General features: G+C 53.4%; 2 protein-coding genes and 1 long non-coding RNA gene across 4 annotated transcripts in view; 2 read left to right on the forward strand and 1 right to left on the reverse strand.

Moving 5' to 3' along the window:
• Window positions 1–238: 238 nt before the first annotated feature.
• Window positions 239–5,163, forward strand: ACY1 (aminoacylase 1). Of its 2 annotated transcripts, none has more exons than XM_055413939.1 (15): window positions 239–390; window positions 770–885; window positions 1,651–1,715; window positions 1,802–1,906; window positions 2,222–2,316; window positions 2,573–2,649; window positions 2,738–2,827; window positions 2,928–2,984; window positions 3,331–3,404; window positions 3,490–3,539; window positions 3,660–3,804; window positions 3,887–3,955; window positions 4,550–4,629; window positions 4,755–4,815; window positions 4,899–5,163. In XM_055413939.1, exons 2-15 carry the CDS (start codon window positions 792–794, stop codon window positions 5,061–5,063), a joined length of 1,227 nt encoding a protein of 408 aa, XP_055269914.1. In that variant the 5' UTR covers window positions 239–390; window positions 770–791; the 3' UTR covers window positions 5,064–5,163. The 2 variants fall into 2 exon arrangements, with proteins under 2 accessions (XP_055269914.1, XP_055269915.1); XM_055413940.2 differs by having other exon boundaries at window positions 321–390; window positions 731–885.
• A 647-nt stretch (window positions 5,164–5,810) lies between these two features.
• On the reverse strand, window positions 5,811–8,056 carry RPL29 (ribosomal protein L29). Its single transcript, XM_055413955.2, has 4 exons — window positions 7,956–8,056; window positions 7,522–7,566; window positions 7,171–7,235; window positions 5,811–6,286 (listed from the first exon to the last, which is right to left on the reverse strand). The coding sequence occupies exons 2-4, from the start codon at window positions 7,556–7,558 to the stop codon at window positions 5,930–5,932; spliced, it is 459 nt and encodes a 152-aa protein (XP_055269930.1). The 5' UTR covers window positions 7,559–7,566; window positions 7,956–8,056; the 3' UTR covers window positions 5,811–5,929.
• Window positions 8,057–9,064: 1,008 nt separating this feature from the next.
• Window positions 9,065–14,699, forward strand: part of LOC129547895 (uncharacterized) — a 31,274-nt gene continuing 25,639 nt past the window's right edge. The window contains exon 1 of the long non-coding RNA XR_008684158.2: window positions 9,065–9,471. This is a non-coding gene — a long non-coding RNA (uncharacterized LOC129547895). The remainder of the gene's footprint in view (window positions 9,472–14,699) is intronic.

The raw sequence follows: 14,699 nt of genomic DNA on the forward strand, positions 1-14,699 counted from the left end.
GACCCGCTACCCAGAACCAAGGGCGGGGCCGGGGGCGTGCCCTGCTGGGCGGTTCTGGGCCTGCGGGGCGGGGTCAGCCAGGAGCTCGCCTCCGGGTGCGGGGCGGAGCCGGAGGTGCAGGCAGCTGCCCCGGGGCGGGCTCCTGAATGCCCGTCTCAGGTAACTGGTGGAGGCTGCAACCACTGGCAGGCGGGGACGCCCTCGCCGACTGGGCCTTAGAGTCTGGGACGGCCCTGATTCGCGGTCTTCGGTTCCGCCCTGGGAGGTCCGGCCACGTGGTGGGCGGGCCAGGGCAATTTTGATCCTGAGACCTCACAGGACCCCGAGTCCCGCCCAGAGTCCTGAGGGGACACCAAGCGGCGAGCGCGGGCCAAGACCAGCGAGAGCGAGGTTGGGGGGCCTTGGCGAGGGGTAGCGGGATCTGGAGCTCCCTGAAGTAAAATCCAGGCAATGGGCAAATTTCTTTTCGAGAAGGGCGGCGGGAGTCAACATGTGGGTTCAAACGTGCCTGTTACTTTCTAGCTGTCTCTGAGCCTCTTTTGGCTTTTTCCTCTGTAATGTGTGCATTCAGAGGCACGAACTTCATGGGGCTCCCTGGGGGATTAAATAAGGAGCTGTGTTGAAAGTGGCCAGCACAGCGCCTGAAACAGAATGGGGGCTCTGTAACGGGGGACGTCCGGGGAACCGCCCTGGGGAGGGGCGCTGTGCAGATGGAGTCCACCTGCGCCAGGTGCGGGGAGGAGTAGGCAGCCACTCGCTTTGCCCCCAGCTCTTCACGGCAGGGCAGCGCCATGGCCAGCGAGGGTAGCGAGGGCGAGCACCCATCCGTGACGCTCTTCCGTCAGTACCTGCGCATCCGCACCCTCCAGCCCGAGCCGGACTATGGTGAGAACGCGGCGCTTTCAGGACCTGTGATGGGGCTTCGGGGCGGGGACTGTGCTCTAAACCAGGCAGCTCTAAGTCTTTCCCTGGGTCAACAGAATTCTCAGCAGCGCCTCCAGTCTGTGCTGCTCCAAAAGTTACAACCGGCGTTTAGATAAGGAACATCTTCCGCCTCACTCCACAGGACTTGTGTTTGGGGAGGGGAAGCAGAGGCTCCCTGAAGTCTCCCGGGGTTGAACAAAGGCCACAGCCCTTAAGGAATCAGGCTTGGTGCCAGAGAACTATGTACCTAGCTAGGTCCAGTCCAAATCCCAGCTGGTGAGCCTTATGTCTCTGAGTCAGTTTCCCCAGATTAAAAAAAAAGTATTTATTTAGCTGTGCCAGGTCTTACTTGCCATGTATGGGAGCTTTCATTGCAACATGTGGGGATCTAGTTCCCCTGCCAGGGATGAACCCGTGCCCCCTGCATTGGGAGCCCGAAGTCTCAACCACTGGACTACCAGGGAAGTCCCAGTTTTCTCATCTTTAAGGAGGGTAACGATGACACCTACTTCTCTGGACTTCCCACCTGGCCTTCCACAAAGGGTCACTGGCCAAGAAACATCTTCTTTGGGGACCGAGATGCAAAGGTCTCTTATGGATGAGGAATTGTGTGGAGGCAGGTGTCTGCTCCCCTCTCTGGATGTCCCCCCCATCTCTGCCTGGGCGCGTGGGAGGTGAGGATGGGTGGGGAGGCAGAGGTGGCAGCCAGGCTCTCTGTGTCCCCAGGGGCAGCTGTGGCCTTCTTTGAGGAGAGGGCCCTCCAGCTGGGCCTGGGCTGTCAGAAAGTGGAGGTGAGTGTGGCTGCATGGGAAGGGGAGGTGGGCCTGAAGCAGCTTCTTGCCCTGCACTGACTACCCCTCCTCCTGGCCCTCTCTAGGTGGCACCTGGCTATGTAGTGACCGTGTTAACCTGGCCAGGCACCAACCCCAAACTCTCCTCCGTCTTGCTCAACTCCCATACGGATGTGGTTCCTGTCTTCCAGGTGCCTTGGGGGTGTGGGAACATAATGTTCCACAATGGAACAGCCCTTGAGGACAAAGTACAGACCTGCGCATTCAACTGCAGGGAGCCCACAGTGCTGGTCCTGGCACAGACTTGACCTCATAGAGCATTACTCCACCCTGGTAGCCTCTGCCCAGTAGCCATTCCATGCCAGGGTGGGTTGGGGGTGGAGGTGGGAGGCAGAGATGAGGGATGACGGCTGTCAGCAGCCCTCTTCAGGGCGGGACCACAGTTGAGCAAAGTAGGTTAATGACTACATTTAGGCTTGGGTCCCTCTTCCTGCCCATGCCCCCAGGAATATTGGAGTCATGATCCCTTTGAGGCCTTCAAGGATGCAGATGGCTACATCTATGGCAGGGGCGCCCAGGACATGAAGTGTGTCAGCATCCAGTGAGTGTCCTTCATTCCCAGTTTCCTCACAGGACCCAGGCGTGATCGGAGAACCTCAAGGCCAAGGAACATCTTGACCCCTTACCTTGGGTGGGAATTCCTGCTATGATCATTGCCTGGATGGGAGTTGGGGACAGAGACTTGCTGGAGTCACTTGCTAGGCTGTGGCAGAGCAGGGCCCCAGGCTCCAGGCTGCCTGCTCAAGCATCTGATGGCTCCCCCCAGCACCCAGCTTACACCCTCTCCTTGCCCTCAGATACCTGGAGGCTGTGAGGAGGCTGAAGGCTGAAGGCCACCATTTCCCCAGAACCATCCACTTGACCTTTGTGCCAGGTAGGAGTGGCTGGTGGGGGGCACCTTCAAGGGCAGGGAGAGCGTGTTGGGGTGCCCACCCTGTCTCACACTCCTGATGCCTTTACAGATGAGGAGATTGGGGGTCACCAAGGCATGGAGCTGTTCGTGAAGCGGCCTGAGTTCCAGGCCCTGAGGGCTGGCTTCGCCCTGGATGAGGGTGAGCAGGGTGGCAGGCCACTGAGCAGCCAGCAGAGGGTAGGGAGGCTGCTAGTGGAGGCTGGGCCACTCCACCCTCTGAACTGCCTTTTCCTCCTCAGGCCTGGCCAACCCCACTGACGCCTTCACTGTCTTTTACAGTGAGCGGAGCCCCTGGTGTGAGTATGCACTTGGAGGGCGGGGATCACTGTGCAGATGGGAGGCTGGGCCAGAAGGGACAGGGGTCTGTCCGCCCAGGGCTCCCCAGCACACTGGGGCCTGAGTAGGCCTTGAACCCAGGGCCTTTGCCTCCCAGCCCCTTCCTACCCTGGTGTCTCTTTCCTGAGCTTGAGTGGAGGCCCTAACTGTGGGCAGAAACCAGCTCTACCCTGTGCATTCTGAGGGGGACAGAGCCCTACCTGAGGAGTTAGGAAGGAGCGGGGAGGCCATGGGCCCATCTCGGGGCTGGTTGCTTTTCCAACATGTCCCATTCTGAAGCCACCCCCTTCCCCCTGCCTCTCCCAGGGGTACGGGTCACCAGCACTGGAAAGCCGGGCCACGCCTCGCGATTCATCGAGGACACAGCAGCCGAGAAGCTGGTGTGTGGCCCTTGGGGAGGGAGTGTGGGAGTTCCTGAGGCTCTGTCCTGGGACCCCTGTCACATGTCACCTCACATTCTCCTAGCACAAGGTTGTGAGCTCCATCCTGGCTTTTCGGGAGAAGGAGAGGCAGAGGTGAGGCAGCCTGGGAAAGGGCACGGGGCTCTGGGAGGTCATGCAAGGGAGGTGGGGTTGAGCCACCTTTTTATCTGTCCCTCCTCCTTGCTGCCGGCTGCCCCTGCCCCCTTACCACAGGCTGCAATCAGACCCTCAGCTGAAGGAGGGGGCCGTGACCTCCGTGAACCTGACTATCCTGGAGGGCGGTGTGGCCTATAACGTGGTACCTGCCACCATGAGTGCCAGCTTTGACTTCCGCGTGGCCCCGGATGTGGACCTGAAGGTGCCACCTCCGCCTGGGTTTGGAGGAGGGAGCCTGGGTCCTCAGCCCAGTCCTCGGGGTCAGCTCACCTCCCTTCTCTTAGGCTTTTGAGGGGCAGCTGCAGGACTGGTGCCAGGCAGCTGGCGAGGGGGTCACCTTCGAGTTTGCTCAGGTATGGATGGGGGCGGCTACGATGGGGGAAGTCATAGGAGCTGGGGAGACTGGGTTTGCTGCGTGTCACTGTACACTTGGTATGCCTGCAGACATCCTGACATTACTTTAGCTGTGAGAGACGTGTTTTATTAACCAACAAGCAAGCATTAGTTGTAGAGGCCACTGTTGGGTGCTGGGGAACACTGGGGAGTGGAATTAAACAAGAATTTTTGCCCTCAGTTCTTACAGTATGAAGAGAGAAATAGACACGAGTCAAATAATTATATAAGTATGAACACATGGATCCAGGAAAGGGTGGGACCTTATACTGTGTGGACTTATAATTGGAGTCTTTGACCAGACTGAGGTCTGGGACCACCTTCTTGAGCAAGGGGCACTTGGGCTAGGATCTGAGGACGGATGGGAAGTGGAGGACAGAGGTCCCTGGCCTGTGGCCTTTGAAGGACTGAAAAGGGGCCTGTTGCTGGACTGGCCAGCTGGATGTCTGGGTAGGTGGGTGGGGGTGTATCCTGTGCCAGGCACAGCCTACTCAATGAAGAATAGGGCAAGATGCCCAGACTTTGTTCTGATCCTGCCATCCTTCTCCCCACAGAAGTGGACAGAGCCCCAAGTGACATCTACTGATGACTCAGACCCTTGGTGGGCAGCATTTAGTGGGGCCTGCAAAGCCATGTGAGAACGCTGGCCAGCCCTCCTCTCTCCTTCCCCTCTCTTCCACCTTCCTTTGCTCCTTCAATCCTTCCCTTGCCCTCCCTGCTTCCACATTCACCAGGAACATTCACATTAACCCTCTACAGGAACCTCACTCTGGAGCCAGAGATCTTCCCCGCTGCCACGGACAGCCGCTATCTTCGCGCGGTGAGCCGCTCTCAGAAGGGTGGGCACTGGAGTGGTTCCTGGGTGCTGGCCTTCCCCCTAATAGCTCCCCTCGTTCCCTGCAGGTAGGGGTCCCGGCTCTGGGCTTCTCACCCATGAACCGCACACCCATACTGCTCCACGACCACGATGAACGGCTGCACGAGACCGTATTCCTCCGTGGGGTAGACATATATACTCAGCTGCTGCCTGCCCTGGCCAGTGTGCCAATTCTGCCCAGTGAAAGCTGAGCCCCGTGCAGTCCAACCTCCACCCTGGACCACTGCCAAGGAGCCCTCTTCCCTCCTGCCCTACAATAAAGTCTCTGTGGACCGGGCCACTTCCAAAGTACTAACAGCAAGGATGTTCGTGGAGCAGGGTTTCAAAAACAACTACTTCAGACATTAGGAACCATACACCACACGCCACACCTGTTGCCCTGGTGTATCAATAACTACTTTGGAGCCTCCCAGTGCCCCAGGTGGCCACCATACTCAAAAGGAGGATCTGGTGTGACTATGAATGGCACTTCACTAGCTGCTCTGAGGACTAAGACAGTAGGCTGAACAGTTGACCCAGCGGGCAGAGATGACAGCACAGTCATACAGTAAGATAGTGCCACCACTGCCTGGCCTCCTGGGTGCCCGTTCACATCAGAGTAGTGAATGCTGCCCAAACCTGCTAGGAACCTGGAAATCCTCAGGCCAGAGTGCAGAATTCCCCTTTCTTCTGGGTAAGCTTGAAGACCTGATGAAGGTGTTCGGATTCTTTCTCTTTCCTCACCATCCTGCCCAGTCCAGCAACCTGTGTGTCCCAGTATCCCAGAGGCACCCACCCATTCACTTACTAGGTCCCATTCTCGCACTTCAATGCCGTATTTTCCAACTCACATACGGTACCAATCCAGGAAGGCTAAAACTCTACTCCCACACAAAACACTGGTACCCAGCCAACCCAAACCCTAGTTCCAGCCCTGGGATCACAGACACAGGCTGATCGACAGATCCTGTCTCAGATTTATTTGTACAAATAGCACAGGAGGACACCAGCCCCACGCAGACAGCAGCCCAGGGGGTCACACCAGTCCTTCTGTCCTCACACTGGCAGATGAAGGTCTCTACTCCGGAGCTTTGGTGGGGGCCTGGGCACCCTTGGCAGCTGGAGCTGCAGCTGCAGGTGGCTTGGCCTTGGTTGGAGCCTTGGCCTGGGACTTTGGCCGGCAGAACCTGAGACCCTTGGCGATGCGAGCACGAGCACGTTTCCCAAGCTTGGGGTGAGCGATATAGGCAAGTCGGCTGAGCTTGCGACTGCCGCCTGTTGGCATCTTGGGCTTGATCTCCTTGGGCTTCACGAGGGCCTTGACAGCCTCGGCACGCGCACTCACGGCCTTGGCATTGTTGGCCTGCATCTTTTTCAGGCCCTTCTTGTTGTGCTTCTTGGCAAAGCGCATGTTCCTCAGGAACTTGGGGTCTACCTGGTAGACAAGAAATGTACAGACAGCTTAAGTGCAGCATGTAAGGGCCAAGTCACCCTTGGTCCCCCTTCTCTATAGCAGCACTTTGGACTATCAGGACTATTGGGAGTTGAGACAGCATCAGGTCAACCTTAAATGCAGAAATAACCTGAGCCGTAGAAACTATCTGCAGACAAACACGTACCACCACCCCAAAAGTCAGTAATGCCACCCTGCTAATCTATACACAGAACACATTTTCAGGGCTACATGCCCAGAGCCCAGTAGAGTTCAAATGCAGACGCAGAAGGAAAGAAGAAATTCCTACAGCAGGATTTTGGTTGAGTCTTCCCCGAAAACCCCCTCAGGGACACCCCACCCCTCCTCCTTAGAAAATGTCAAATACCAAGGTTGGTACAACAGATTCACAGCAAACAAGGTGTAAAAGACTAAGGGAGGGAAGAGGGGTAGGGGGAGAGACCAATGGTACAGGGGAGAAGCAAAGTGGAGAGAGGGCCCAGTTCTGCTCAGACCCCATGGCATCAGCCTTCCTGGCTAATCATTAGATCTCCCCAGCACAGGGTCAGATCAAGTCATATGGGTGGTCGAAGTGGAATGCAGTGCTCACAAGGTACCAGGTACACACAGGCAAGGCCATCCTTTCCCTTGAAAGGCTCTGGGTGACCAAGGGAGATGATCAGACTGCCCTCAGGTAGCTGGTTACCACCTGACCAGGGGGTTATACCCCAGGCCAATAAAGGCCAAGTAAAACTTTATTACAGGCCTGACAGAGCTTGGAGTCCAAGTAAAATGAAGGACAGTTAAGCACATGAGTGAATGAAAGACCCTGTCCATGCAACTGGAGCCAAACAGACACACTCATGTGATTCAGTGCATACACTCACCCCCTTAAGAGATTCATATCGTTGTGATCGGGGTTTCTTGATGCCATTTCTATGCCATTTTCGGGCTGCGGGAAAGAAAAGGAATTAGACCAAAGTAAGAGATTTCCTCTAATATGACAACCATCACAGCTGGCAAGCCGGGGAGAACCATAACTTCCCATTACTTAATATTTGTTTAAGAAACCCTTTATCACTGAATGCAAATGAGTATCTCAAGGCTTGTAAATCTAAACCCCAAAGGTAATGCTGAAAGTAACATCAACCCCATGCCCACAGTAGAAAATGTGCTTTCCTTCCCTGGCCATTGCTAGGGTCTGGAGCATTAGATGCTGGCTGGGCCAGGGAACTTACACTGGTTGTGCGTGGTGTGGTTCTTGGACTTGGCCATGTCTGCACCTGGAGAACGAGAGGAGATCAGAGCTGGGGGCTCGCCAGACTGGGTCTACCTTTTCGCCCTGATCTAGAAGATCGTGCAGCCACAATGAGGCTGCAACACAGACGCATGTGCCTCGATTCACTCTGCAAGACCCGACGCCAGTCTCCCCCTTCCAAACTCAGGTAAGGGTACTTTGAAACCAACTCCCAGCCGCAAGATTGCGCTCTCCCCCTAAATCTGAATTCTCCCCACTCGCATCCACCCGGTGAAAACCCATGAGCACCGCCCCCGCCCAGCAGCCTCCGCTCCCCACAGCCAGGCGCCGGTCTCCCAGTCCTCCCCAGGCCTCGCGGCCCGCAGCCATCCAGGAGTCACGGATGGCTCCGGATACCGCGCGGCTAGCACTCACCACGGCCCTCAGCTGCCGAAGCGCGTGGGACCGGAAGAGAAAGAGGAAGGCCGCGGTGTAGCACGGGAAATAGGCTCGTCGCAGCAGGAAGGCACTACTGGAAAAGCTTCCCCCAACGCTGTGAAGAAAAGTTCCTAGGCCCGGAGGCTAGAATCCAGACAGGAAGGCGAGGCTAACAAGCCGGGCTGGCTCATTCAGATTTTGCCTCCTATTTTTCCTGGATTGAGTTTCAGGTCTCATTAAACGTCTTGAAGGCGACGGGAGTCCTTAGGGAATACACGTTAGGCGGGAAGTGACAGGAAATTAGTGTGCCGAAAGGAGTACCCCTGGCTGCTGTGTGGAGAGTGAACAGTAGGGGGCCGAGGAGAGCAGGCAGAGCTGTGAGGAACGTGGGACAGGACTTTACCTGGAGCTGAGTGGGGACACGAGGGCTGGATAGGAGTGGATAAAGAAAGACAGTCGACTCGCCAAGAAAGAAGGCCAGTGTAGCCCTGCGGTTTCTGGCTTGAACAAGCGGCTGAAGATGGTGCCTTCTACAGAAATGGGCACGAATGGGGGAGGGACAGGGGTCTTGGTTTATTCTGAGGGAGCCAATGCTCGGGTGTTTCTTTATTTTTTAAAAAAGCTTTTAATTTATATTGGAATACAGCCGATTAACAGTATTGTGAGTGTTGCAGGTGCCCAGCAAAGTGACTCAGCTATACGTATACGTTTATCCTGGATGTTTTCTTTTTAGAGGCATTAAATGTGATATGTCTGTTGATACCCAAAATGAGTAAACATTGCCTCCTTATAACTATTGCCCTGTCACATCTTACCCCTACAGTTTTTTTTTCCACACAGCGGTGGGGGTCTGAGGGCACTTTTCTTTATTTTTCTGGCCACACCATGTGGCATGGTTTCGTCCCCCAAACCAAGGGTTGAACCCTTGTCCTTTGTACTGGGAGTGTGGAGTCCTAACCACTGGACTGCCAGGGAAGTCCCTGAGGGTACTTTTTAAGATACAAATCAGATCTTGTCACTTAAAGCCTGCAAGGGCTTCCCCTTGCATTAGAGATGAATTCTTTACTTCCCCTGGTCCTGGCAACTCATCATTCACTTCTCTCCACCCCTATGGACTTCTTTCCTGCCAAGCACAAATACTTGTTCCTGCTTCAGGGCCTTTGGACTTGCTGTCCACTCCACGTGGACTGCCTGCTTCCTGCTCTTTGGATGGTGTGCTTGCTTGGAGAGGCCTCCCTAGACTCTCTCTGGAATAGAGACCTTCTGCCCCATCTCTGCAGTTACTCTGTGTTCTGTTATTGTTTGCTTCCTTCATAGAACTTTCCCAGCCTCTAATTACCTGTTTTATTTAATTGGGTATGTGTTCATTGGCTCAAGCACCATGAGTTCAGGACTCGTTTGGTCACTCATTTTCCATTGCCTGGCACAGCACTTGATGTAGAACAGGATATTAAGAACCCTCCACCCCTGCCCCCCACCACCCCGAATGGACACTCCTTGCACTCCTTGGCAGGTAAGTTCATGGACTGGCGGACACATGTTGCAGAGAGTTGGGGAATGAAAGGGAAAGGAGGATGTGGCGGCTGGACACACAGGCGACTCCTTACTGAAGCATTCCTGAGAAAAGGGAGAGAAATCTGGCAGGCTGAGTTAGGATAATGAAGAGCAGGCTCAGATGCTCCATGGGTGACCGAGTGCCAACAAAGAAACAATTGAGGGTCTTCCCTAGCGGTCCAGTGGTTAAGACCACACACCTCCACTGCAGGGGGCATGGGTTCAATCCCTGGTTGGGGAACTAAGATCTCACATGCTGTGTGGCGTGGCCAATTTTTTTTTTTAAGAGAAAGAAAAAAAAATCAGTTGAGGCCAGGAAGAAAGGTGTCTCTACAGCAGCTAAGTCCTTGAGGGGTGCTGAGAACAGGTGGACCGAGCTAGTGGGAAGAGGTGGGGACTATAGGAGGTGGGAGTGGTGCAAGGCCCCAGAGTGCGGGAGAGGTGGGGCCGGAAGTTGGGGCAAAAAGGGGAAGGGTTTTTTTGGTTTGGGTGGGTTTTTGGCCACAGTGCACCTCTTGTGGGATCTTTATTCCCTGACCAGGGATTGAAGTCACACCCTCAGCAGTGAAAGCACAGAGTCTTAACCACTGGACTGCCAGGGAATTCCCAGAAGAGGTTTTTGACTCTCACACTTTGAGAAAGGGAAGCACACAGGGTAGGGGCTGGCAAAGGAGGCTGTGACAGCTTTAAAGGAACCAGGCTGCCCTACTGTGTGGCTTTCCAACTGGCAGTCACTTTCACAGCTCCTAGAAAGTGATCAGTGACACACACTGAGGACTTGTTGCCGGGTTGTTTTGACACTGGCAGAGTGAGCAGTGAGCAGAGAGCCATAGCCGGATGGGGAGGCAGATTCAGAGGAGGATGACAGCCATGCAGTACCTCTGAAGTTGCTGTGGGGATGGGTCCAGGGCAGAGTCCCAGCTGAAGGGCAAGGGAGGAGCCAATGACAAGGATGAAGAGTTTTGGCTGTCATCTGAGGGGACTATTTTGGGGGCTAAAGGGAACCATGATCAGGAGGCATTGGCCTGCCAGGCTTTTCATAGTGGGAAGAGATGGTAGGGCCAGCCATAGGTATACAGAGAGAGTTTTCCTACCTACCTTCCTTTCTTTTTCCCTTTCCTTCTTTCCTTCCTCCTTTCCTTTCTTCTTCCTCTTTCTTCCTCCCTCCCTCCCTCTTTCTTTCCTCTTTCTTCTTCTTCTTCCTCTTTCTTTTCATTCTTCCCCCCCAATCTGTCTCTTTTTCTCTTCATAAATGTACAAAGAGCTTATACAAGCTCTTCTGTAACCTGATTTTATTCATTCAGTCGTAACCTGTGGACATCTTTTCCTCTTCATGAAAACCCTTTGTAATCCTATTTTACACACTTAAAAAAATCTTATTGTGAGAGGAGGTCAATAAACATCACCAAATGTCAAAGGAGTTTCTAACACAAAAAAGGTGAAACCCTCAGCCGTTCCCCCAGAGACTCACCCTCTGTCTGTGTGGAGGCTTCTGTGGCATAGCCTTGGGCAGAGCTGCTAGCTTGACTCAGCAGAATGTCTGTCAGCCAGGTCCCTTGTGCCTTGGGCACAAGGCAGACATGTGAGGACCCTGTGACCCAACAAACCTTGGTCTGGGTGGGACTGGATGTGATGCGCCTGAGCCTTGTGGCCTGCAGAGGCGCGGTCTTGTCCAGCAACAACCCAACACACAGTCTGAGTGAGATCCACTGGGGCCTAATTATTGAAATTTACAGGGTCAGAGACATCTGGGGTTATTTTTGCTGTGCTTGGCACAGTGCCAGGGTACCTGTGGGGACCTGATAAATGTTTGAGGAATTAAATGTAAATACTTCACAAATCCAGGCAGTATCAGTTAGCCTGGAGGGAGTTCACAGAGACAAGTCAGTTCTTTTTTTAAACAAATTATTTCTTATATTTCTGGCTGTGCTTCGTTGCTGCCCAGACTTTCCTCTAGTTGCAGAGTGGAGGCTGCTCTCTAGCTGTGGTGCGCAGGTTTCCCATTGTGGTGGCTTCTCTTATTCTGAAGTGCAGGCTCTAGGCTCACGGGCATCAGTATTTGTGGTGCTTGAGCTTACTTGCTCTGTGGCATGTGGGGTCTTCCTGGTCCAGGGATCGAACCGGTATCCTTTGCATTGTAAGGCAGATTCTTTTCCCCTGGACCACCAGGGAAGCCCTATTTGTAGACTTTTGGATAATGGCCATTCTGACCTGTATGAGGTGACACCTCACGGTTTTGATTTGCATTTCTCTCCAGTCCATTCTAAAGGAGATCAGTCCTGGGTGTTCACTGGAAGGACTGATGCTAAAGCTGAAACTCCAATACTTTGGCCACCTCATGCGACAAGTTGACTCACTGGAAAAGACTCTGATGCTGGGAGGGATTGGGGGCGGGAGGAGACGGGGACGACAGAGGATGAGATGGCTGGATGGCATCACCGACTCGATGGACATGAGTTTGAGTGAACTCCGGGAGTTGGTGATGGACAGGGAGGCCTGGTGTGCTGCGATTCATGGGGTTGCAAAGAGTCGGACACAACTGAGAGACTGAAATGAACTGAACTGAATAATTAGTAGTGTTGAGCATCTTTTCATGTGCCTGTTGGCCATTTGTATGTCTTCTTTGGAGAAATGTCTATTTAGGTATTCTACCCATTCTGTCACCTTAGGAGACTGACCTAATAAAATATCGGTATGATTTATGTCAGATAATGCTTTGCCTATGTTCCCTTCTAAGAGTTTTATGGTGTCATGTCTTATATTTAAGTCTTTAAGCCATTTGAAGTTTATTTTTGCATATAGAGTAAGGGACTATCCTAATTTCATTGATTTACATGGGATTGTCCAACTTTTCCAACACCACTTGCTACAGAGACTATCTGCATATTCTTGCCTCCTCTGTTGAAGATTACTTTACTATAGGTGTACCGGTTTATCTCTGAGTTCTCTACTCTGTTCCATTGGCACATGTATCTGCTTTTGTGCTAACACCAGGCTGTTTTGATTACCATAGCTTTGTAGTATCATGTGAAGTCTGGCAGGGTTATGCCTTCAACTTCATTCTTTTTCCTCAGGATTGCTTTGGCAATTCTGTGTCTTTTATGGTTCCCTGTGCATTTTAGGATTATTTGCTCTTGTTCTGTGGGAAATGTCATGAGTAATATGATAGAAATCACATTAAATCTGTAGATTGTTTTGGGTTGTATGACTGCTTTAACAGTATCAATTCTTCCAACACAAGAGCATGGGATATCTTTCCATTTCTTTGACTCATCTTCAGTTTCCTTTATCAGTTAAACCAGATAATTGGAGTAAAGCACTGAACACTGTGCTGAGTATACAGTAAGTGTTTAATCATTGTTCATCCAAGCCACACTATTCCCCATAAGGCTCCTGAGGAGGCAGACATGGCTTAAAGGAAAATGTCAGTGCCAAGTGAATGCTAACAGTGAGCACAGGTTCTGAGGAAGGTTCAGGATGGTGGGCCACCACAGTCCTCAGGGGTGTCGGGTCCCCTCAGTCCTGGAGTTACAGACGGACAGAGACTGCCAGTATGCCCTGATGAGAGGAGTGGCTCATCAGAACCGCAGTGTTTTAGGAGAGAAGACTGGGAATCAGAGAGGAGGCCCCTGAGCACCGGGTTAAGCTTTGGATCTGGTTGAAAATTCCTGTGAGAGACCACCTGGTTCTTGTGGCCCCAGAGGGCAGAGCTATGGCCAAGGAAGGCAAATACTAGCTCCATGGATCAGGGTCATTTTTGCAATCAGAATTTCTTCCACACCATGGGCTGCTGCCAGAGTGACAAGCTCTCAGGTATTAGAAATTACTGGGAATAGAGGTTGAAATATGGGATGGAGGGTCGGCAAATACAGCTCACAAGTTCAGTTTCCTCCAAAAGTCTGGGGTCCTAAGCTCCTGGAAGAAGGAAAGACCGTGGGCAGTCTGCAGTGCTAGGCTGGGGCCCAGGATCTGTCAGGAAGAGAGAAGACAGGCCCCACAGAGGCTCAGGGGTACATTCCTCCAGTCACTGAGACACCTTCACAGCCCCAGGGCACATATTCCCTCTGGGGGGTTTCCTGGCCATGAAGTGATGTGACATCTCCAGTCAAGAATGTTAGCCTGTCATCCACATGGGGGCAGCACAGGACTGTGGATGGAATGGGGCCGCCAGTCGCCACCTGGAGCACCCCTCCTTTGGGAAGAAGCCCTTTGGGCCTTCAGGACCTCTCACACCCCAGCTTCTAGCATCCATCCCCCCTACAAGCCCCCACCCCACACCCATTCTCAGCAGGTTCTCTGTGCAGGTTGAATCTTACTGGCTCCAGGCAGTGGTGGTATAGGGTGTCCCACTTATACATTGATCCCAGAGAAGAATCAAGGTAGAGAAAGTGGAGCCTGCGGGTGTCCCTGGGAAGCCCCTGCTAGTCTACATTCGAGTCACTGGAGGTTATGCCTGCTGCTGCTGCTGCTGCGTCACTTCATTCGTGTCTGACTCTGTGCGACCCCATAGACGGCAGTCCACCAGGCTCCCGGGGGTTAAAGGAATAGGTTTCCATATCAGATTGACTTGAGTTCAAATTCTGACTGCTGCTCCCCAGTGGAGTGACTTCGCCTCTCAGAGCCTCAGTCTCTGCACCTGTGACAGTGGGGGGATGCTGAGTAAGCAGGAAGCCTCCCAGGGTCTGGCCGAGCATTTCCTCGGGAGCTGGCAGGGTTCTCACCACCCTGTTTCACAGATGAGGAGATGGAGTCCTGGGGACTGACTTGCTAGAGGTCCCACAGCCAAATGGGAGAGCTGTGCTAAATCAATTCAGTCATGTCCGACTCTTTACGACTCTATGGACTGTAGCCTGCCAGGGTCCTCTGTCCGTGGGATTCTCCAGGCAAGAATACTGGAGTGGGTTGCCATTTCCTTCTCCAGGGGAATTTTCCCAACCCAGCGATCAAACCTGCATCTCTTATATCTCCTGCAATGGCAGGCAGATTCTTTACCACTAGCGCCACCTGGGAGAGCTATGGTGGTCCAGATGCCCCCACCCCAGGACCAGAGGAACATGGGATGGTATATGCCCAATGAGGTCCTGGAGGAAACCCTGTAATACTGACAGGTGACCTGGGAGAAACCCTGGCCTCTACAGCCAACAGATTCTCAGAGTAGGGGTGTCCACTGTGCTGGCCCTGCTTCCG

Source organism: Moschus berezovskii, chromosome 24, assembly GCF_049115385.1.
Source record: "Moschus berezovskii isolate FMDL1 chromosome 24, NW_MosBer_1.0, whole genome shotgun sequence".
NCBI classification, from domain to species: Eukaryota; Metazoa; Chordata; class Mammalia; order Artiodactyla; family Moschidae; genus Moschus; species Moschus berezovskii.